Source organism: Anabas testudineus, chromosome 3 (assembly GCF_900324465.2).
Source record: "Anabas testudineus chromosome 3, fAnaTes1.2, whole genome shotgun sequence".
Lineage (NCBI taxonomy): Eukaryota > Metazoa > Chordata > Actinopteri > Anabantiformes > Anabantidae > Anabas > Anabas testudineus.
Window position 1 is genome coordinate 24210078 of NC_046612.1, and position 25607 is coordinate 24235684.

Consider the following 25607-nt stretch of genomic DNA (forward strand, 5'->3'; position numbering starts at 1 on the left):
TGCCTTCTATACAACTAAACTGCAATCACAAATATGGTTTTATAAGGCAACATAATTGCAATCTGATTATGTTTTCTGTTAGCATAATAAGGATATTTAATTTAATTTATATAAATAGGGAGATACCTCAGACACAATGGTGACTCCTTTTTTCGCCTAAACCCAACCACAGACAGGACATTGTATCTTTTATGTGACAGTGATGTGCATTGTATGCCTGCTATCAGCCCCCAACCCCAACATTGAGACTTTATTTCCAATCATGTTTCCGTTTAGTCATTTAGCAGACACTTACACACCCACACAGACATGCACGCGCACACGTACGTTGACCTGAACTACATTATTCTTAGTTAATTAAAGGATTCAGTCATTAGTAGATTGGTAAATAAGGGACACATTGTCCTCCCATTGTACTGTGTGGTTTGTGTCACCTAAGGTCAAGACTAATAACTTCTAACTGGAGCAACAGAGTTGAGGTGGTAAGCAGTAGCTGGTATCACTGTTGGTAAGATGCCTTAGAAGAAGCAGAGTAATCTCAGGAACAGACTGACTGATTAGTGGCTTTGGAAGGCAAGTACAAGGTCTGTGCAATTAGTGCAAAATTTATTGCAACGGACATTTCAGGCATTTTGAATCTCTAACCAACCATCAAAATTGCAGATGAGCCAAGCTTTGGTGGTGTTACTTTTGTATGGCCAAATGCTAAATAGAACCAATTGAAGTCAAATCTAAATCCTGTCCAAACGTCCTACTCCATAGAGCCAAGGAAACCCTATCTCCTAAAAATGACACTCCTTCACAACCTAATTTTAATTGGATTATATTTTTCATAGACACAACGAGGAGACATTTTAAATCGTGAGTTGCAAATATGTTTATAATGAACATAGTAAAATGTTTCCCACATAAAAAAACATATGCTGCAGTACATCTTTCAGCTTTGTAACTACAGCATTAACTCTAGGTTTTATAATTACCTTCAGGCACTTGCAGCTCAAGTTTGTGATCTGAGCTGCTAAATGGTAACTTTAGACACAACATGTAGCCACAGAAACACAGAGCGCAGCGGTATTGTTCAGTTGTCACTTTGAAAACCCCTTAAAGATTGAACCCGGGGGTTCACTGTCTTGCTCAATGTCACTTAGACACATGGCCAGGAGAAAGTGAGAATTAAACCACTCACCCTGCAGTTAGTGGATGACTGCTTTATTAACTGAACTTATCGTTCCTGCTTTCAGTTGCAGAAATGTTTGCAGCAGCAAAATACTTTTTACAATGGTCAGCATATTGCCACCTGTCAGTTACAAACATATACACAACAGCAGGTTGTAGATTTGTGGACCTGTGCCCTCTTTCTCTTCTGAATGGCAGGGGATTGTTTACATTTATTATGTATTTTTGAGCAACAACGCTACCTTCCAGCTAGTCTGCCCCTCGTTGTTGGAATGATGCTGCATTTTCCAGCGCAGAGCAGTTGGTTAGAATGAAACAGCAGGTTATTGCTGGCTGAATGTCACATTGACTACTCTGCTGGCCGACTTTGTGCTTCTCTTGCTGATATAGAAGTAGGCTACAAAGTGGTAATCCAGACCAACAAATCACAAACAACAAAGGGTAAAAAAAGAGAGGGAATGAAAACACTTAACAGCTAAAGAATTTGACATTTGGAGTGAAATAAACACAGTGAACATAAGCACATTGACTTTTTGTCTAAATCTGTCACCAAGCCATTCAGTGTATGTGAGCAATACGGGTGCTTGGAATATCTTCACAAGACACAAACTATACCAACAGAACACCTGTTACTGTAACCCTCATCTTTGAACTGACATTTGCTTTTTTAAAACATGTATATGACAATATAAATTGCTGCTTATGGTAGTGAATTTTGACACACATTGCTCTGAGCCTTTTGCAAACTAAAATAATACAACCGTTCAGGAAACATTGCATGTTAAAGTAGACGAATGCGAAGTATGGCTTTCTGCCTTCTGCCTCCTCTAACCAGGGATGTTATAATTTACGTGCATATCTGTCAGACTCTATTCTAATAAATGTATGTATGAGTCCAAGTAGATATTTGTGCCAGATGTAATAAAATTCCTTCCAGGTATCTGCGAGATTTAGCATTGATTAAAATAGAATGTACATGACACAGTGACCTTTGACCACTAAAATCTAATCAGTTCATTCTTGACCCCAAGTGACAATTTGTGTCAAATTTGAAGACCTTTGGCTGCCAAAATATGGTTGATCATTGGGTCCAAGTATACAGTTGTGACAAAACTGAAGAAATTCCTTTAGGGCATATATCAGTTATCTGGTGAAGGCCACACCAAAATTAATCAGTTCATCTTTGACTCTAGTTGGACACTTCCAAATTTGAAGAAATTTATTTAAAACATTTTTAATATATTGCCTTGGCAAGAATGGGCTGCAAGAACTGTATAAATGCAAAGTCAGTGTAACATTGACCTGAAATTCATTCATCACCCAGTCCTTAGATTTTACATTTTCAAGAACTGGGTGACCTACGGGCAAACAGATAACCTGAAAACATAATGTATTTGACCGTGGCTGTTGCCAGCATGAAGGCATAAAAATGTCAACATGCTAAAATATGGATCTCCACCAGGAAAGGGCCTCTCTGGATTTTGTGAGCTCTATGTGTTGGAAAATATGTTGTTTTTTTGTTTGTTTTGCCAACTACCACTGTACTACAACAGTCCATTTACTTAAAACTACTGTTCAACAAACCTCTTATCACAACCCTCTAATTTGGTACCTTAAATTAGCTTGAATAACCCACTCTAAACTGCCTTGTTTTTCTTTTTTCCTCCTTCCTCAGGTCCAGAGTGGTACTTGATCAGGGTGGAGTTGACTGTGACAGATGTAAATGATAATGTCCCAGAATGGAACATGGTTCCCACTCCATACCTGGCTGTGGTTTCCCCTGATGCCTTAGCGGGCTCGCTGGTCTACAAACTCCACGCTGTAGATGGGGATGAAGGCAATAATGGTGAAGTGGAATACTTCCTATCTGATGGTAGGTTTTTTTCCAACATGCCTTAAAGTTTAATAGGAGCCTAGTAGTGTGCATGTTGCGTCATTAGCATATCCTTTTGGAATATCATGGTTTTCTGCATTAATTTGCCATAAAAGATGATCTGATCTTCATCTAAGTCAAGAGTATTAACAAATACAATGCAGGCCCAAATCATGATGTTTCCTCCGTTATACTTTGTGATCGGGATGATGTTTTCATGATGATATGCAGTGCCCTTTTTATGCCAAATGTAGTACACATGACATTTCCAAAAGGTTCACATACTGTAGATATATGAATTCCATCAATAGATGCCTCATTCCTCAACTAGTTTACTAAGTGTTTTCCAGTAAATGTAATAAGTTCATTTCTGTTGCTCTTTGCACCTCTACTGAGGCAGCAATTCAAGTAGAGGTTTTTTATTTTCCAATGTATTGTAAAATCACGTCTCTATTACTGTACACACAATAATTGCTTTTCTTATTGTCTGCCATGTAGTGATTTCTTTTGCTCATTTTGAAATCTGTTAAACCATCATCTATAAAGACACAGTCTTCAGATTTTCTCCACAGGGATGCCAGTGAATGAATTAACAATAGAAATTACAAGAAAACAAAACAAACACTGATGTCAGTGTCTAGACTAAACTTTGTATTGGTTTGAATTGATGTCTCATCCATTAAAGGCCTAAACACACCTCTCACTGTGAGCATTTGGTGTAGTTATTATTGTGTGATAGGAGGCGTCCTATGGAGGTCAGATCGACAGTGGAAAGCAATGACTTTTGTAAACACATTCAAATTTGGATGAATGTCCTAACATACCCTGTTATGTTGTGTCTCTGCTCTTTGCATTTCACATCTCAGCAATTCAGAATACTGACACCAGTTATATTTGACATTTCCATGGCACACATCGGATTTTTAAAAACACTTGAAGGCAGCAGAATTCACACAGCGCCCTGCATTGCATTGTACTAACTATGAGCTGTTGGTCATGTGTCCTGCTGGTCCTTCCTTTTAAGCTGAATATCTTTTAACATGAGCTCATAGAAGAAGCTTTGAGGAAAAAAAAGCCAGTACAAATAAACTAGTATCATAAGAATCTGCTTCAGGTCTTTATTTTGTTATGCATTACATTAACATTCTTATTAGTATTTTGCTAATATTTGGTTGAATTACATTTACATTTATATTAATATATAATATATATACAATAACACCATCTCATACCTGTTTTTTTGTTTTCAGTGTTTCCTTCAAATTCTTTCCTTTGTTGGTATTGATCATTTATGCTGCACTGCAATGTGCACATTGTGGAAACAAATATTTAGCTTTTATTTTCAGGTGGTGATGGCCGATTTGAAGTGGACAGGAAGAGTGGCCAGGTACGAACTACAGGCCTTCCTCTTCAGCGAGACAGGGAGTACCTACTGACGGTGGTGGCTGCTGACCGTCTGGGCAGCCGCAGCGCCCCTGCTGTCGTCTCTGTGGTGGCTGGAGCCCGGCCACCACAGTTTACAAATGCGTCTTTCACCATTGCCATACCTGAAAATACACCTGAAGGACAGCCGTGAGTTTACACATACACGCACAGAGCTGTACAAAAACCCTAGTACCTGCATTTCCACCCATCAAGGAGTTAAGGAGTTGTCAAACATGTTTTTTGCACACACCTCTTCTTCCCACTGCAGATGTTATTCATATCAGATAAGATGAACATTAATTTTTACATTGCTAATGTTTGAAAAGATTAATTCAACATATGCCTTCAAAATATTTCCTTCAATTTCCTTCGACATAGTTTTGCTAACACATCATTCACATCACAATAATTTAATTTTTTTGCTAAATAGATTTCAGCATTTCATATGTTAAACATTTTTTCCTTGTGCATGTATTATATGCAGTGCATGAGTAAAAAACATAGCCTTCAAGTATTGATACACACATAAACGCGCACACAAGCACACGCTTATGTCAAAAGTAGTACAGCTATGACTTGTGTCCTTGATTTGGTCTCATTATCTCCATCCAGCTTGTTTAGTTTGAGTGACACTTTGGGAAAACCAGTAAAGTGGATTTTTCTGTTTTCTTATTTACGATGATTTCACCAATGAGATTGTTTGTAAGGGTGAGGATCTAATAAGTAACAAGCACCAACTAAGCTCAGCATTTTATGTTTGCCCTCACCCTCATGCCTTAGTGTGTGTAGTTCTATGGTCTGCTATTAGGTACATTGCTATACAACTAAACTATTGTGTTTTTGTAGCAATTGCAATTGCAACATTTTTTTTTTTTTTAAATGAAGCGTTACATTTATTATTATTTTATTAAATAACTTAAGAAACATTTTTGTTATTAACAACAACAATAACAAAAATGGGTTGTTTGGGTACATTCATTTGATATGTTAAGTATCAATGTATTTAATTTGTTTAATTTCCTAAAGAAATGTATTTGTGATTGCAGTGTAGGTGTATATGCTCAGGGATGTAGGTAGTGTTGAGTTGACCACTTTGTAGTTGAATGTCAGAGCCTTGAATGTGATACAGCAGTCACTGGAGACCAACTTGGAGATATGAACAGTAGTGTGACATGTGTCCTTTATGGGTGATCAAAGATTATTTGTGTTGCTGCATTGTGAATCATCTCTCTCTCTCTCTCTCATCTGAGCAGTGATGTAAGACAGCCAGACAGAAATGCATGATCAATAATAGAGTAATCCAGTAGAACAGAACAGTTGGCATAAAAATGATAGAAAAAAGCAGTGTGAATGAATGATGGAGCCAAGGGATGTGGTGTAGATGGAAAAGAGAAGAGGACCACAAACAGAGTCCTGTGGCACACCTGTGGTGCCATGTAGTTAGTTGCATGTGAGCCCATGCTAAGACACCTTGAAGGATAGCCCAGATAAGTAGGACTTGAGCCAGTCGACATCTGTACAGTTGCACAGTTCAGAGAATGCAGAAAGCAGAATCTGGTGATCTACGGTGTCAAACAGTGCAGACTATTATACTATCAAGACTGCTTGTTTCAAGGGTTTTAGCCAGAAATAAAAGAAAGACAGGTCAACAATTCTCCACATGGGTGGATGTGCTAATTATATAAATAATACAGGACATCCAGTAGGTTTAGTTTAATACCATTAGCGAAGTCTCTAAATACAGACAATACTGTGAATCAGTACATATAATATTTTTCACTTTATTATTCTTCAAGTAACAATTGTGTAGTGCGGTTTCTGCTGTATTGTGTTGTGAGGCACCAGGCTGTAGAGAGCTGGTCATTGGAATAAGAGGTGATTCAGTGAGTTTTTTTGAGCTGTGTATCCAAACCACAGTGGAATCTCTAAGCAGAATCTGAAATGAAAGTCTCACCAGTCCTTGTTTATGTTATGGAAAGTCTCAAGTTGTCATACTGGGAAAGGCCTGTCTGCTATAATTCTTCTCTACACCATTCGAACATACAACTATTTAATAATGCAGATAAACACTTTGCTCTCATCTACCCCACCCTGTGCTGAACAATCAATGATGTTCTTTTTCCTCATGTTTCCACAGCTTTTTGGTCACACCTGCCGTATCTTTCCAGAAGAAACCAATCAGCTACAGCCTCCTCATCAATCCCAGCAGTCTGTTCACCATCTCAGCAGAGACTGGTGAAATCAGTCTGACCCGCCCCATCGACTATGAGAGCGACCAGCATCGATACTTGCTATTGGTGCGAGCCAGTGAGGGCCTGGACAGCATGAGCAGTGCAGCAGAGGTTTGTGAATTTGTGTGTGATGTAAATTTGATGAATTGTTTTCTAAACTCATAGATTTTTGACATAACAAGATTGTCTTGTCGTCTTCCACAGACTATATGCAACACAGCAAAAAATATCTGACAAGCCTTCAAATTTATGTCTTCTACCCATAGGGTGATGTAATTTTAGTAGTTGCTCATGTAGCACTTTCAATTTCTTTTTTCTACTTCTTCATGGGCAAGAGTCCGTATAGAGATAGTTGGCTGGAAGATAGGTGTTGAATTCTGATGTGCATTGGTGATTATGAAATGTTTTGCACATGTAATATACAGTACCTACAGATGATCGTTAAACCTTAGACTACTCTCTAAGCTGAACATGCATTCATTCTGCTCAAATTATGTACAGTGTTAAGTGGATGTTACAGTTGCTGTGTGGATGAAAAGAGTTGAATGTGAAGTAAGAATAGCTACTAGTTGAAGGCCATAAAGATGGGTCTTTGTATTGTTTAATAGCATTCTGAAATGTCAATGATTAATGATGTTTGATGTTTTTTTTTGGATGGCCTTGCCTTATTGAAAAAACAGCAATAAAATCATGCAACTATAATAAAACACAACTGTATATTTCTATTTTAGTCTGAAAGTCAAAGCTAAATAGAATTGTCTTGCTGGGATGACTGCTCTGGGATTCCCGATGACTTCCTCATGTTGTCAGAAAGTGAGACAGGAACAGCGGCTGACCGCTGCAGGCATTGATGCATCTGGTCTGGTCTTCATCATTACTCTGGCCTCAGGCTAAAACACGTTCAGCTGAACCGATCTGTCCTCAGCTGCACTGCTCTGGGCCTCTGTGGACACAGCACCAACAGCACTTATGGTAGGAGAGAGGAGTAAAGTGGAAGAGCTGCAGGAGGACTGCTAGATTCAGCAGTGAGAAAAGAACGATGGATGTAAAGAATAATAGAAAAAATCAAATTGGCAGGAAATTAATTCATGCCCTTGTCTGCCCACACTCGTGCCTTTGGTAGCCATGCCTGCTCTCTGGAGCCTCAGTTAGCTTTTTAAAACATCCATAAGTACAGTCCCACGAGCGCCGAGAAGCCAGCACCCTCTGTAACCCTTGCCCCCGCAGCCGCCTCTCTGTCTGGGCATATTAAGACCAGATATAAACAAAGCTGTGTTTTCTGTGTTTGCATTACAAATTAGTGAAATTATCTCAAAGAACCCTTTTATCACAGTATTTTGCTAGAAATACTGTACTCTAACTTCCTAAAGTCCTAAAGCATTTTCTGACCAAATGATATAAATCAGTAAAAGCATGTACTGAGTGTTTAGTGTTCAGTATCTACAGTGGGAAAATGGTGCTGTGGAGGCTAATCTTGTTAACATAGTAAACCTTTTACAGACACTCTATGCTTTAGGTTAGCTTTAATGCCCTTACACTTGCTTTTTGTTGACTCCTGAAGAGAATTACAGTATCAGTCATTACATCACATTGGAACAATTGAGAGGATAATGGAAGCCTGAATGGCTACAACAAAGCTTGAGTGGTTTATTGATATAATGGACGATAAAGGCAGGATACACGTTATTAAACTGTTTAAATATTCATACCACATACATCCCTACTGTTCTACCAAAAATAAAATACATATAGAACACACCTTTGGGCAGACTTGATTCCTAAAGTTACTACTTACAGTATTGACTTAGAGGCAGTCAGCTCAGTTGGTAGAGCGCTCGTCTATCAAACCCCAGGGTTTACCGGTTCGTGTCCTTGGACAAGACCCCACAGTAACGCCGTCATCTATTGCAGCTGTCTAAAACAACAATTTCCCCAAGGGATCAATAAAATATGTCATTACTATGCACCTAATTGTTAATGCGAAGGGCATGTGGTTGCTTGATGGTGATGGTGGTGGTGATAGTGTTCATTTGGAATGTGTACAGTGTTAAATTATGGATGGTTAAAATGGCTGAATGGTAAAAAACAATTAGATAAGTTAAAGTCAACAATACATTCATAATGAAAAGGAGTGCCATGTTTTCTTTAGAGTAAAAAAAAAAAAACAAGCACATAAAAGAGGTGCAGACACACTTTGGTATGTTGTTAAATGTAACTAAGGGATAAGTTGTATTACTGGTACATTATATGATAAAGTAAAGTAAAAACTGTGGATTATTGATGTAAGAACTAACAAGGCAGCAAATTAGCAGAGTAATACCTCACCACAATACTTTTGAAGTATTCTCTATACATGAAAATGTAACAAAATAAAGCTGCTTGCTCCAAACTACAATTGACAAAACAGGACAAATAAGCAGTTGTGCTGTCAGTCACTTTTGCAAGGCTTGGATGTGATGACATAGTAACTCCCTTTAGAGCCTTCACATGGATGGAAAACACTGAAAAAAAAACAGCTAAAATGGCAAAGAGCAGTTGTGTATAATGTTTAGAATGTATTGAGACGTGTTTTTTTAAAGGCTGCTGAATGCTAAAGACTTAACATATACTTATAGGTTGCTGACTTACACTGGGGCACTGTAAGCTTAACTAATTAATTTAAACATTCTGAATGAATATTTTCACTAAACTGATTTGTGATTTTACTGTCATTGAAGAAGATACACTAAAGGGAGGAAAGATCCTTCAAAGCTGAAAGCTGAAACTTTATATGCGATCAAACCTAACTGATCCTAAAAATCATTCACTCATTTCAATAGAACTGTAACTGATACATGTTGAGAGATAGTGACTTGCCCATTTAAAACTCTGGCTAGATTCTCTTTTGTAGTGTGATGTATCCTAGATCCAAACACAACAGACTGTGACTCCACTGGGCCTCAACAAAAATCTGACTTAAGATATTTTTATAAATACACTTCAGCCAGGATTTATTCTTACTTATGCTATACCAATAGGGATTTAGTTATGTCTAAACCCTGTGGCTGCATCGGCCGCTAAGAGCCAATTTATTCAGAAAAACTTGGCTGACAGGCAATGGTAAAGGCTGCATGCCATACCTTTTCTTAGTGTGAAGTTGCTCTTTGCATCTATTTACAGCATGTTGCTTACATCTCTGCTCTCGCTCTGTCCACGCTGGTGTCTGTCCTCATGCAGGCCCACAGTTAAATAAAACTCACTCTCTTGGGAAGGCCAACCAATAAAAAACAACAAACGGCAACCTGTGCTCATGCCAAAACGTATTTTTTTACAATACATTTTGCCTCCACATGTTTTCATCCCTCAGTGTTTGGTAATGATGCTTCCCGCGGCATCATATACCCACACTTTGTTGGACAAGTCATTATCTAACGCCCTGAGAATCTGAGTGAACTGCTTGGCTGATTGCATTATGTTTGGGTTCAGACATGAATGCAGCTGTCCCAAGATTGGTGACCATGTTTCCTACAACTACAACTGCTTCAATTTGTGTCCTTTTGCTTTTACTTACATTTTAGCATTTCAAAAAATCTGTCTCTGACAAAACAGCACATAGAGCTGGTTTTGTGCGGACTGGAATCATTGAGCATGACTTTAATTTTCAGGTAGTTTTCAAGTTTCTCCCTTCTGGAGCTATAGCTCATCGGCACCATTAGTTACTTAACCAGCCTGAGACCTGCCTACAGCTGCTGTGTGTGTGTGTGTGTGTGTGTGTGTGTGTGTGTGTGTGTGCACACGTGTGTGTATGTGTGTGTTTAGGCTCATCTTGTTTTATTACAGCTGACTTGCCCTCTCTTCTCATTCAATCTTCCTTTCCCTCTTACACACACACACACACACACACACACACACACACACACACACACACACACACACACACGTTCATATATCTTGCAGAACTGTCCTGTCACCTACTCCTGTCATACTGGCACATCGGCTCACTCTCTCTAGCATGCAAACACACACACACACACACACACACACACACACAGGCAAACAGATTGACAGTCACTGGCAAACACAGAAATCACCACAGGGAGTTGACATGGTCAGATTTGATTTGATTTTTTTTTTTCCCTCTCTGCTGCGTTAAAGCTGATCTTTGTTGAAGGATTAACTAATATTGTAGAATTTCATCTTACCTGCCAGGACGTAATACCAGTGGTATTTACACGCCTGTCATTGTCTGAGTATGTGTATGTGTATGTGTGTCTATTAATACTGCTGTGTTTATGTGGAAGAGAAGATGTTGAGGTCAGATAGCCTTGCCTGGAAGACTATGTTTGAATTTATTCCTAAATGCTGCAAGCAGCAGTCAACATCTGGTAGAAGATGCTGTGTTTGCCTTCATGTCTCTAATGAACTGAACAGCATTACAGTGTCTGTACATTGCATACACACATGCGCATACACGCACACAAGCACACAGATATTGTGCACATGGATCCACTCATTTTTTAGCTCTGGGCTTCTGAAAAAAAAAAAAAAAAAAACTGCACAGGATTGCATTCTCCACTGACCTACTGACGGGACCACAGTGCAGACTCTGGTTTATTCACCCCTCCTGAGCGAGGGAGCTGCTGCAGAGAGATCAGGGTCAGGTTGTGCTTTTGCAGGAGGCTAGGATGTGGCTTCCTCTTGGTAAAGGATAGGGGTAAAGGATAGGGTTAATTTGGGTTACTTGCAAATGAAAACGACCGCAGACCCAAAGAAAACCAATTCCAGCTAGTGCCTGGAGTTGTAATCCCAGATTTAAAATTTTTTTCATAATGTCAACACAGTGTGACTTTTAATCTTCACTATTTCTTCTAGTAATTGCCTGGCCAGTTTCAACATATAGATACAGTTACAGCATTACTGGGACATGTATGATCGGAAACACACACATTGTAAAAAAAAGGCTATCTAACACTTTTTGTAGGAGTGGAAATCCTCAGAAGTATGCTTACATAAATTCACCTTTTCCCCCCATAGTGTACAGTATCAGGCAGAAATATTGTAGAATCATGACAGAAACCAGTATTTAGGAATGTAAGGATTTTTGTCAGATGAATTCTTGAAGCCTTGAATTCAATTTTATTTAAAAACGGGTACAATAATCACACAATGTTTTCTCTTGTAAGACTGAAACAGCACTGGATTTGATGATCACAAGGGACAGGAATTTATGTGTTTTTATTCCACATTTAATTGTCTCCTCTCCCTCCTCTCAATTCTCACTCTCTTTCTCAGGTACGGGTTGTTATTGTCGATGAAAATGACTGCGTTCCAGAGTTTCTCCAGTCCATTTACAGTAAGGATGGCGTACCAGAGACTGTGACAACAGCGACCTCACTGCTGCAAGGTGAGACAGTCATGCAAATCTCAAAAGTTTCCTTTTGTGCCCCATCAATACCTTAAACCCATGTGGTTTGTCATGGAGAACATTATCAAGTGCATTATTTAAAATAAAAATAACATCATGATTTAATTAATCCAAGAATTTACCAAAAACTGTTGTTGTTGCACATGAGTAATGATTCTACAAAGCCAGTTTGCTCAGATTTCAATCTTTGAGCCCACAAAAAAGGCAAGTCATAGGTCCATTTACAACAGGAAATTCGAGATGTCCAAGATATTAATGTGGTGGAAACTAAATTGTGAGACAAATGGGATGTCTGCAACAGTGTGACAGTACACACACCTACACATTTAGTAAACAGCAGATGCATTTCACGTTATGAGTCCATGGAAGTTAAGCTGGTGGGCTAGCATTTGCCTTTTTAACGTGAAATTTTTGAGGATCCCTGCTGTAGTGACCTGTAGAACAGAGTGGCAGAGTTTTTTTTTTTTTTTTTTAACATTCATGTGTTTTGACTAGTCAGGAAAGTGAGTGGGTACTTCTCAGCACTGGCGGCCATGAAATTACCAGCACTTCCATCAGTGCAGCTGCTCTAGCCTTCCCTTTTTATAATGACCCAATTTCCACATGGGGATCGCTTAAGTTTCATCTAATGTGAGGAAATGGTAATGGCAGCTGTTTGGGGTACGACTTATCACAATTTGATCTGGCACAGTGTGACTTAACACTGAGAAGCTCAGTCTTTTTCAGGTTCTCACACACTGCCAACAAAAGTTGCAACTTATTTCACACTGCATCAAGGTTACTCTGATAGTTGTCAATTTATTTTAAATGATTTTGATATCTGTGTGTTGACCAAATTACAATGCTAATAAAACAGTCACTTCACTTCATGAACAGCTCAGGATCGTTCTGTTGACAGGTCTAAGTGAGATCACTAAAAAATTATAAACTACTTATGTAGGCTAAAAATAGAAACACTAATGGCTTGTTCTTGTCAAGACGTATTGACAAGAAGAAAATGCAAAGAGATAAAACACAGTAGTATGCAGTATGTAAATAATTGATGATTGCAGGTTTGACACCTTATTGGAAGTGCTCATTAGCTTCTTCTGTAGGTGGAACACGATTAGGGTTGTTTCACATTGCAAAGTTTGTGTTTCAATTTTACCAAGTGCTGGATGATGTAAAAAAAAACATTTATATCAATATCAATATCATATATTTTTTTCGTATTAGTTGGTTTCAATATATATCACTATGTAAAACCATGTCAAATCACCATTAGTGTCAAGTGCAAACATAAACATTTATGTGTATATTTAGACATTTATGACTATGATTGCCTTTCACAATTAATCGATTGCATTTGTGATATCACTGTGTCTGTTTGTTTGTTGTTATAAGGCATTTCACTGGAGAAAGCAAAGTGCTATTTGTTTTATTAGGGGAAAACCGAGCACTTCCTTACGTCTAGGAGTGTAAAGTCTTGCAATGCATCTTTTGAACCTTCAAGTGTGTCTGTTGGGGTGTCTTCTTTGGTAATGCTGCTGCACAAATTTTCACATTTTTTTGTTTTTATTTTCTTTTATCTTACTCCCACTCATGACGTACTGGTGTGCATGGCTGCAATAGCCCAAACGTTGGCATGTATGGTCAGCTGACTGCTCCTCCCACGCGCTTGCTGTGGGTGTCAGGCTAACTTGACATATTTGATATTCTTCCAACTAAATAATTGGTTTGGCATGGTGCTATTCTCATTATCATTGGCTTTTCACATTGTCTGTAAAAACTTGGATGGGATGACTTCTATCGACCACGTCTTAAAGTAATATTGTAGAATTAATATTTAATGATAATTATTTGTATTCCTTCTTTGTGCTTTATTGTGCAGTGCTAACATGTTGTGATCACCATCATTATTACAAACTATTTGTTACACATAGCACACTTTTTTTTTCTTTTTTGTTCTGGAAAGTTGTAGATAACATCGTTTTTTAACTAACTGACCTCAAAATCTCAATGTATAAAGGCTTGTCTTCATAGAAGCATTACACGTTTTCACCATTTTTACTGAGTTTTCTCCTCCACATGTATTTCACCCACACATGTATTTGTCCATTCTCTTGCTCACCATCATTGATGTACTTTTGGCTTATCCTACATTTTTTTGCTGTGCTTGGCTTTGTCAGTCTTTCGTTTGACCATATGCATAATTTCACTGTTGACACAAGTAAGGCATATAGTTATCAGCCACAGCATTTACAACATCTTGTAGTTTCTTGTGCTGGACAGACATCAGTAATATTTATTTCTGTTCATGATTGACAGATCATATGATACACAGTGTAATCACAGCTTGCTGCAAATGTGGCTGCCTATAGCCACAGACTGGTCTGCATGCCCATGCTGGCCCCTGTTGATCGCAACATTGAAACCACTGCATGGTTTCAATGTTGTGGCAGATCGCATATAATTACTTGTTGCTCCCAAGGCTGGCAGAAGACAATACTACTAATGAGACTTATGTTACAGAGGCTTATGCATAAACTAGAGAAAATAATGAGCCACAAACTGAGGTTGTGCAAGCTGCTTGAGGCCCAGAGGCCATGCATTGACTATCTGGACAATAACAGAACAAAGCCAATTTAAAGTTGGCATTAGTTAATACCAATGGGTCAGTCAGTGTTCACCAAAGTTAATTTCAGTTTTGTGTTTTACTTTCCATACTATATATTGTACAGTAATGTAAATAAACTAGCAACAGCAGGTAGACGAAGAGCTGGACAAGGCCATAGAAGGCCACAAGGCGGAAGTGGATAAGCACTGTATAAGTCCTACAAGAAAACATTCAGCAGGCTACTGGTGTGCATGCTTAGTTGTAAGAAACTGATCTGATGAGGGTGGTGTGAGGGACTGGCATTCATTAGTACAATCTGTGCTCACAGCCTAGCTCTGTGCATCTCGATTGGTATTTGCCAAAGAACATAAGAATTTTAAGACTGAGCATGTGACAGGTGCAAATGAATCTGGAGATACCGTGGTGGTCGTTATGCTGCCTGTAACGTCATTGAGCATGACCTCTGTGACATTGCCAATGGTATACTGGTTGCTGTGAGGCACTGGGATGACATCCTCAGAACAACTGTCAGAACTATCACTGGGGCAGGGGACTCAGGTATCTTCCTGGTGCAGGACAATGCATAGCCCCATGTGGCCAAAGTATACATTCATTGTTGAATGCAATGACTGCATTGACAGACTCTGACATTGTCACCAAAGAAACGGGTTCACTCTACCACAGATAAACAAGGAACACTCTGTGCTCACACATCTGGATGAGAAGCTCATCTTATACTTCAGGAGAGAGAACGGAGGCACGCATGAACCCATCCATCTTAGAGGACCTGTCCTGGACCACCTACACCTCCAGCCTGGTCAGGAAGGCTCACCAGTGCCTTTTTTCCCACCTGTCTTCAACCATGCTGGTTAACTTTTAGTTTGTCTTCATCAGCAGTATCACAGTTAGTTATGGGAACTGCACTGAGTGCAAGGCACTGCAGTCACTGCCCAATGCATCACAAGGACTCCACTTCCAACCATTGAGGACGTGCAGAGGCAAAACTGCCTGCACACAACTCACATCATTCTCAAGGACTCCTTTCACCTTTCTAATAGACTGTTTAACGTCTTGCCCTCCATGAGGCGCTTAAGGAGCCTCTTAACTAAGACCACCTCACCCCCTGCTGACCCCTCACTTTCCTACAAACCCCTCTCCCCTCCTCATCTCTCCTGCATATACAAACATTGACGTTATTCACATCAGACAATGGAGCAAGTCTCATTCATTTCACTCATTAATGCACTGAATGTTATTCATTAGCTTTATCCACTGCATAATCTGCTGTTTATTCCTTTATGCATGCATAACAGTACAATTTCCACATACCAAAAATAATGTCCATAGTTACTTTACATCTAATAACACATGTTCATCAGTCTATTGTGTCCACAGTACTCCCCTCTGTATATTATTTTGTTGTAGTACTAAGTAGTACTTCCATCTGTATAGCGTATTGTCTCCATAGTACTTCCACATGTACATAATTCAATTCAATTCAATTCAATTCAATTTTATTTGTATAGCCCCAATTTACAACAGAAGTTATCTCAAGGCACTTTACAGTGTAAGGTTTAAGACCTTACAGAAAATATTTATACAAAAAATTATAGAGAAAACCCAACAATCCCATTTGAGCAAGCTTTAGGCAACAGTGGAGAGGAAAAACTCCCTTTAGAGGAAGAAACCTCCAGCAGAACCAGGCTCATAGTGGGCGGCCATCTGCCTCGACCGGTTGGGGTGAGTGGAAAGAGAAGAGAGAAAAGAACAGCAGGCAATAAAGACAACAACAAGCATCAAGAACATTGGGCAGATGAACTGGATTCTGGAGATGTACAGCTCCAGGCCGAGGATACCTGCAGAAAAGTACAGAGAGAGGTGAGACAGAGAGAAGGAAACACAACTACAGGAGAGAGAAGACACAAAGTTAATGACATGCAATGGTGGCATTTGCATTGATACAGGAGAAAGGAGAGAGGAGAGGAGCTCAGTTTATCAGTAGAGGTCCCCCAGCAGAATAACCTATATCAGCATAACTAAGAGATGGTTCAGAGTTCCCTGATCCATCTCTAACTATAAGCTTTATAAAAAAGGAAAGTTTTAAGTCTAGTCTTAAATGTAGAGACGGTGTCTGCCTCCCGAACCTGAACTGGGAGCTGGTTCCACAGGAGAGGGGCTTGGTAGCTAAAGGCTCTGCCTCCCATTCTACATTTGGAAACTCTAGGAACCACAAGTAAACCTGTAGTCTGAGAACGGAGAGTTCTGCTTGGAAGATAAGGAACTATGAGGTCTTTAAGATAAGATGGAGCCTGATTATTAAGGGATTTATAAGTGAGGAGAAGAATTTTAAATTCAATTCTGTATTTAACAGGGAGCCAATGGAGAGAAGCTAACGTTGGAGAAATATGATCTCTCTTGCTAATTCCAGTCAGAACTCTGGCTGCAGCATTTTGGATTAACTGGAGGCTCTTTAATGAGTTATTGGGACATCCTATTAATAATGAATTACAATAGTCCAGTCTGGAAGTAACAAATGCATGGACTAGTTTTTCAGCATCACTTTGGGACAGGATGCTCCTAATTTTAGCAATGTTTCTTAGGTGAAAAAAGGCAGTTCTAGAGATTTCTTTTATGTATGAAGTGAAGGAGATATCCTGATCAAAGATAACTCCGAGGTTTCTTACAGTATTACTTGAGGCCAGAACTAAGTCATCAATGGTGAGAATGTGTTTAGACATAGTGTCTCTGAGATTTTTAGGCCCAAACAGTATAACCTCTGTCTTGTCTGGATTTAGGAGAAGGAAATTGGAGGTCATCCAGGCCTTTATGTCTTTTAAGCATTCCTGAAGTTTGACTAATTGATTAGTTTCTCCTGGTTTCATAGATAAATATAGCTGGGTATCATCTGCACAACAATGGAAATTTATAGAGTGTTTCCTAATAATATTGCCTAAAGGGGACATATATAAAGTGAAAAGAATCGGTCCAAGCACAGATCCCTGTGGAACTCCATAGCTGACTTTGCTGTGCATGGAAGACTCATCATTAACGTGTACAAACTGAAATCTATCCGATAGATACGATTTAAACCACTCTAGTGCTGTTCCTTTGATTCCAATGACATGTTCCAGTCTGTGTAATAAAATGTTGTGATCTATAGTGTCGAATGCAGCACTAAGATCTAACAAGATGTCCATAATAGTGCCTACCTTACACATTCCTGCTTATTGCACTTCTGTTAGATGCTAAACTGCATTTTGTTGCCTTGGACTTGTACTGTGTGTAATGAATCAGGAGTGTATACAGACATTGGGGAACATACATACTTCTCAGTCACATTGTGACTTGATGAAAATACACATAACTTGGATAAGCCTGTGATTTAAATTTAAACTTTGATTTGTAATTTGTCTTTTTATAATGAGGTGGCAGTAGATCAGCTGTCTATGAATCCTTGGGTTATTGGATCGAGTCCTTATTTTTTTGAGCAACATACTCAAAAAATCAGTGCCATCCAAAACCATTAACAGACACTGTTCAACAGGCTCAGAACAAGTTATGGGGCACAAAATAATGAAAACTACATCAAGAGTTGCATGCAATTATGCCATTCCAGCCATCTAATGAGCAATTCTAACAAAGCAACTGATCAACAGTAGAACTACACAAGTTTTAAACTGGTAAATGGACTATCTGCCAAATGCAGCATTGACTATATAGTTATAAAAGAAAAAGAAAAAAGCAGCATGTTGCTGGTAATTGGTAAACTGGTTCTGAGATGGAGATAACATTTTACTGTGAAGATGTCTTGACTATGCAGTAAGTTGGGCCTTTGATTTGATTTTTCACTGCTAAAGTGCACCCGTGCATAAAGCACAAACAAGCAGAAGATGGTATGACATGAGTAGGAGATTAGAATTCAGATGCATAGATGGTGATGTACAAGAACAAATACAGTAGATAACTGAATATTAAAATACTTTAACAAACTATATTGTCCAAGTTGTTGAATTAACATTACATGCTGTTGTTGGTGCCTACATTTGTACAGCAGGTGGACATAGTAAAGACTACATAAAGGGTTACTGCAGAGCAGATGCATAAAGACTGCTCATGTGAGGTTCCTAAAGATGCACCTGGCTACACTGAAGTATGTTTTGACAAGGTCTCTACAACTACACCTGCGGCTCTTGAATGTTAGCTATAATCAATAACTCATTGACATCTGGCCATGTTGCAACCTATTTCAAACAAGCTGCTGTTCAACCACTTGCAAAAAATAAGTCTTGATCCCTGCTTTCACCATAACTACAGGCCTATGTTTAAGTTACTTTTTATAGATCTTAAAAAGACTGGTTGCTAAGCAGTTGTCTTGGATGAACACAGCATTCCTGACAAACTTCAGTCTAGTTCTCTTCAGTTGCACTTAACAGGAACAGCTCTTCTCAGATTCATTGAGGAAGTCATGCACAGTGGTGCAGGAGAATGTTCTGTGTTGCAGTATCTCAGTGTTGCTTTTGATATAGTTGACGATTGTATGTTGGCTGAGAGCCTCAAGCATTGAATGCCTATCTGTCAACCAGACTAGGGGTGGTTCTAATCTACGTTTTGTTTGTTTTCGAGTGTAGATGAACATGTAGATTGGTATATACAACTAGCTGTCTGGGTGGTAGCATATGTTGCTCCAAAACCTGTATACTTAGTATACATTCAAGTATACTTGACAGTGATTTTCAGAGGTTTCCTTGAGCTCATGCAGTGATTTCCACTTAAGAATCACGTCTGCCTTTAATACAGCTCTGCCTGAGGGCTTCAAGATCAGAATCATTCATTCTTGGTGATTCTTGGTTTTCAGCCTTGTCCCTTGCATATTGACCTATCTATGCATCTTTTCATGATATTATGTACTGCAGATGAAGAAATCAGCAAATTCCTGGCAATTTCACGTGAAATTGAACATAAAATACTCTTCAGCTATCTCCCACAGTCTCTTCTTTGACATACTGGTTTTATACTCAGCTACAATACTAACCTGTTGCCACTTAACCTAATTCTAAATAGTTGTGAAATGGGAAATTTGAAATGTTCTACCATTTGTTTCTAATTTTTTTCAATGCCTAACTTATCTATTCTTTGATTGGTTGAAACTGTCTTCGTTTCAATATTTGATATGCTGCTTTTGTACTAGTTTACAAATTTGAAAATTGTTGCATTCTGTTTTTATCCAGATTTTGTACTGTGCAGCCCCACTGACTTGTTTTTGTTTAGCTTGTCACATTAGTATGTTCTGTTACTTTATGTCTTTATTGCTTTGTGCCTACATTCAATGTATGTTACTTTCACTTTTGATTCTTTTTTTTTTGTGAAACACTTATGTCTACCCTTGAGAAAGATGTTATAGAATATAATTTGCTATATAATTAAATAATTTACTATTTAATTAGACATTTTTCACTTTGAGGCTGTTCTTAGTCACAGTGGCACTCTCAGCTCAATGCTATTATCTGCATGCTAATAGGCCAACTTTGCCATCATATATATATATATGTGGACCAACTTTGCCATCCCTAGATCATGCCATTAATGTGACAAAAGAAGTGGTTCTGCAGAGGTAAAGAACAGCACTCTCACCTAAAGTTATCCTTTAACTAGAGTTAATTCAATACATTTTGCACTATATATATATATATATATATATATATATATATATATATATATATATATGTATATATATTGTCATTGGAACACCACAATTAACCATGAAAAGCCAATACATGCTAGTAAGTAAATGAGTGAATGAGGGGGGGAGGTGGATTTTGTAGGAGGCACAGCAGGCTCAGCTTGCTGCCATCACCAGGTGCACCAAGGGAGGTGAGAAGTTACTCCTGCTGTGCTGCTGTGTGTTTGTGTGTGTAAGTGTGCCCACTCATGATGCGTACATGTATGTATGTGCACATTTGAGTGGGTAGAATCTGCAGTATATGACGAGTACTCAATATTAAAACACACTGCACCTGTGATATGTATAACATCTGCATCATGATATCTGAAACTGTCATGCCAGATCCTTTCCAGAATTTTCTGTTTTCCAATTCAAACATAGGCAGTTAGCATTTAAAATTAATGCAATGGGAAATGGCTCACAGGATGCACCTTTGCCAAACACTGAGTTTCAAAAATTCTCCTAACAAAATGCCAGAATGCATATTACAATTAACAGAAAAGACTCAATTGAATTCTTAGTGCATCTAAAACTCAACCTCCTGAAATAAAAACATGATTTTATACCATTTCAGTTGACTACGCACGATGAAAGGCACAGTATTAAATTAAATGAGCATGGATAAACAGGCATCCAGTATCGTTTTGCTAAATGATGTTGTAGTAATCCCATAATCAGTACGATCATGAGAGTGGACAAATGTATACTTTGCCAAGCTGGGGAAAAAAAGCAGAGTACCAAGAAGCCAATTATCTTGCTTTCCATAGAGATCTGAAGTACCTGCAGTTTACATACTGTATTCAGTATGATATCATTACATGCCAGAAAGACATAGGAGCTGCAGCCAGAAATATTCTGTGTCTCCCATACAGTGAATCCAGCACCACAACACTGATTCCACATTATAGGGAGGACCTACTGATAAATAAATGCTCAAGCAGTGCTCCAAAGTACAAATCTGTACTTAGTAAATTAAATATCGATTCATATGGTATATGGCATGTGTCCGGCCAATGCTGGAGATTGGTCTGTGAGCACACAATAGTACTGCATGTTCGACTAATTGAGGTTGTGTTGGCAACATAGCTGCTTTTCAGCTGGAATTCATGAACAATTCAGGATGTCCATCCAGGTCCTGGACTGTAGTGCAGGGAAAGCACGGGTACATTCACTTTATCCAGCTTAAAAAGTCGACATAAATCTAAATAACAGTAATAACAGAATAACATAGTTATGTTTATGTTGAACAGTGATGTTAGGTGTGTGTGTGTGTGTGTGTGTGTGTGTGTGTGTGTGTGTGTATGTGTAAGTGTGTGTGTGCGTTTGTTTGTTTGTTTGTTTGTTTATTTTTGTATGGGCACATGAGCCAAATGCAATGTAAGGTGAATTGGAGAATTGAGAGTTTGATGGTAAAGTGTTCTTGTTAGCGGAAAATATGCTTATTCAAATCCCTGGTGGTCTTTTCAGTTTTAGCAAGGCAATCAATTTGTGGCAGAGCAAGCGTGGATTCCCAGTGTGTGATGTAGAAACAGAGATGTTGCAAAATGATGGTCCTTTCAATGCATGCTGTGCAAATAACACTTTCTCTCCTTTTGTTATAGAGCTAAACATTTAAGTGAGTGGACGCATTGCTTTCTTTTATCACTTTGGCCACATAGCATGAAAACATATATATATATATATTGCTGTTCCTTCATTTTTTTTTAGCAGTGCAGTATCTGAATCAGAGTTTAGCATCAAGTCCATTTAACATCTGGGATATTAATCTGGTCGCAGTTAAGTAGCAGAGGGGGTTGTTAAACAGTTTCAGCTGCTTTGGTGTTAATGAAATTAACAACAGGTGAACTAGAGGGGCAACAATGAGACAACCCCCAAAACATGAATGGTTTTACAGGTGGAGGCTTCTAACATTTTTTCTCTCCTAATCTTTTCTGACGGTTTATTTATACTAGTTTTGTATTAGGATAGCCCTCTGTAGGCTGCTAATTTCTATCACACGATGTAGCATCCTTTTGGTCCTTACACATTACCCAGTCCATATCAGTATACATATCAAGCATGATTTTCTCATTCACTATGAGTTTCCTTTATTCAGTCCCTCTAACTTCTCACTTTCTATTCTCTATCTGCTTCAACCCCTAGTTTCTGCCAACGACTGCGACTCAGAGGAGAATGCAGAGTTGACCTATTACACCCTGAGTCAGGACTTCACCATTTCCCCTCATGGGACCATCTTTCCTGCAGGGCCTCTTGACTATGAGAGGCCTAACCATCTGTATGAATTTGTGGTGATGGCAATTGACAAAGGAGAGGTCCCTCGCACCGGCACAGCTACAGTACGGATTCGGATGGCCAACGTCAACGACGAGGCACCTGAGTTTTCCCAACATATGTAAGCTAACTTCTAAATTCTTGTCTCTCATCCAGCTATTCTTATCCTATTTCTTATGTTTTCCCCCCTTATGTTTTCATTTTACCCCTAGCATGTTATAATTTGCCCCTAAAAACAGAGTTACTGGGGGTAACAATTACAATGGTGATTTCTACTTTTGTTATGGTAAAATAAACAAGTATCAATGTAGAGGTGTATACTACAAACATCCAATACTTAAAATGTTTACAAGACAATCAAAAGTATTTACATCTATGAGCCTCTTGTACATTTTGACAAATCTTCAGGTATTCTGGGTAATTTCTCATTATCCTTGTTTTCAAGTCTAACTTTCATTCGAGTCCATGTAGACCCACCTCTTTGCCCTACCCTTTGATTCCAAATACAACCAGGACACCATTACACCTACACGCAGGGGTTAGATTTAAATGGTAGGGGCAAGAGGATGATTTGGGAATAGATCTTAAAGTTAAGGTAGGCAATATGTTAGTTCACAGACAGGCCAGGTGCTCACATAACATCCAGACTTTTGACCTGCTGCATACAGCTGGATTTTCCAATGTAGTCTGAGCAAACAAGCACATATTGTAGTTGTTGAGCTTTTCAGTTTGTCCTTGTCTCCTTTTTTTCCAACAAGCTCTGTGGTAGAGGAGACCAGCACATTCTGATATCGAGAAATCTGTGTCAGCTATCTTATGGCAACGGTCCTTGATTTACTGCTGAAATGATGTATCGTGAATAAAGTGGTTTATCTAAGGAAAGTTCGGACAATGAAAGAATTGTTTGATTTGAAACACAAATGCTGTTCTGTCCTCTGTGAGGATTCGCTGATTTTCTGTCTTGACTGTTAATTGAATATTGAATATAAATATCTCTGGGTTTTGAAGTGACTTTTAAAATTCGGTAAAGTTGTTGGCTTTGTCTGGCAATGACATTTCAAATTTGATGATTACACTTTAAAAATAATTGACTGATATAAAATAATTATTTGAGGCAGGTTTCCAAAAAATACTTTCTCAGAGTCTCTCAAGTGCTTCTAATTATGATTATTAAATTGTGTTCCTTAACCCCTTTGATTTATGACTGTAACACAGACATCGTAAATACTAAATTAATAAAATGACTCTACAATTAATAGGATAACACATGTATGTTGTACATTTAAAGAGGTTAAAAGAAGGAACTGAAGATTAGATACTTTTGGATGTGGTTCTTTACTCTGTCTATGATAACACCCTTATCATAGTGCCTACAATCTCTACAGTGTAGACATTGGTAATGTTGTAAATGATTGTTGTAGCTGGAAATAAAAAATTCTAGGTCATCTAGAGAGGTCATCATCAGCAAACATAAGTACTGTGTTCCATTGGCACGTTGTGCTAATTTCTAGTTGAAAACTTTTCACAATTGTTTACTGTGTGTAGTGTTTTTTTTACAAAATGTTGCTCATTGCAAAGCACTTGCTTGCTAATTTTAATAATATTTCTGAAACACATGTAGTCTGTAGAGTTTCCGGCAACATACTGTTGAGCCATTACAACGAATAGTACCTTTTTTTGTAATTGATCCAGGGCACAAACTCTTTTAGAGAGTAAATAATAGGGAAAAATAGTCATCTGAAATTAACTCAGTTATGAAAAAGACATGGTGCAACGTCTATATGCTTTTGTAAATCAATATGCTGTGTGTGTACGACACGTTGGTGCATGTTGTGTTGAAAAAAAAAAAGATACAAATTCCTTCCTTTACTGTATCTGTAAGTACTGATGCTTTACAAAGTTTTAAGTTCAATACATTCAATTCATTCAGTTTCATATCCTCATTATATTATAGAAGGTCATCTGTCTCTGCGACAAAAGTCGGTGTTGTTTTATCGTGTGTCATTTATACGTGCAAGTTCGTGTCTATTTATGTGTAAAGCATGTACAGCATATTAAGCGCATCAAATACAATCAACCTAAGGTATTTTACAGCTTGACAATGAGAATGATGTGACAGGGAAAGACAGAGAGAGATAAAGAAAGAGCTTGACTGTTGTGCCTTGTCAGGTCAACTCCTCACAGCTGCTTCCCAATTCAACATCGCAGCTGCTGTTACCCACAGTTCCAGTGCTTTTTTGCCCCAGTGCCTGCATCTTTTAATTGGTTGATTTTCTGGCAGAGAGCTGGGCAGATTGGTGCAGCAGGGTCAATCAGCCATGCCCACCAGCACCCTCAAGAGGCCCTCAGCCCACGCTCTGTGTGTTTGCTCCTGTGTATGTGCCCGCACTCAGTAATGGAGAAGGTCCCACCAAAGTGGTTTGTTAGAGCGATGTAGTTATAAAGTGCATTCATGCGTCATGCATCTGATATGCATGTGTTTATGTTGTTTAGGTGGGGTGATAGTGCATGTGTGCGTGTATATATGTGTGCTGTGCTGATTTACTGTAGAATAACACGTTTGCATGATGATGGAACTGAGCAAACAGATCTATAGTATAATGTCTTGTAGGAAACAGACACAGCAGGGACACTTTGGTAAAATAACATTTACAAAGATTTACAAGAAAAAATATGACTATTTTGTTATTTCCTTTGTGTTTGTGTGTATTTGAGTAAGACTGTGTACATGTATGTGCTCCGTCAATGCCTGCAATGGACAAAAAAGAGAGGGAGAGACAGGTCATTAAATATATCATTATCCAGGTAAGAAATCTGGCCTATTTGTATGGATTCTTGGAGTTGGAAGCGTGTAATAATGAGTATCCATGTGTGAGGATGAGTGTGAGTCTGCGTTCAGAGTTCAAAGA

General features: G+C 38.6%; 1 protein-coding gene across 1 annotated transcript in view; it reads left to right on the top strand.

The window, feature by feature from the left end:
- Positions 1-25607, top strand: part of si:ch211-186j3.6 (neural-cadherin) — a 263441-nt gene that overhangs the window by 69426 nt on the left and 168408 nt on the right. The window contains exons 2-6 of the mRNA XM_026378538.1: positions 2852-3049; positions 4396-4621; positions 6612-6816; positions 11977-12088; positions 22570-22819. Coding sequence (XP_026234323.1) covers positions 2852-3049; positions 4396-4621; positions 6612-6816; positions 11977-12088; positions 22570-22819 — 991 coding nt within the window. The remainder of the gene's footprint in view (positions 1-2851; positions 3050-4395; positions 4622-6611; positions 6817-11976; positions 12089-22569; positions 22820-25607) is intronic.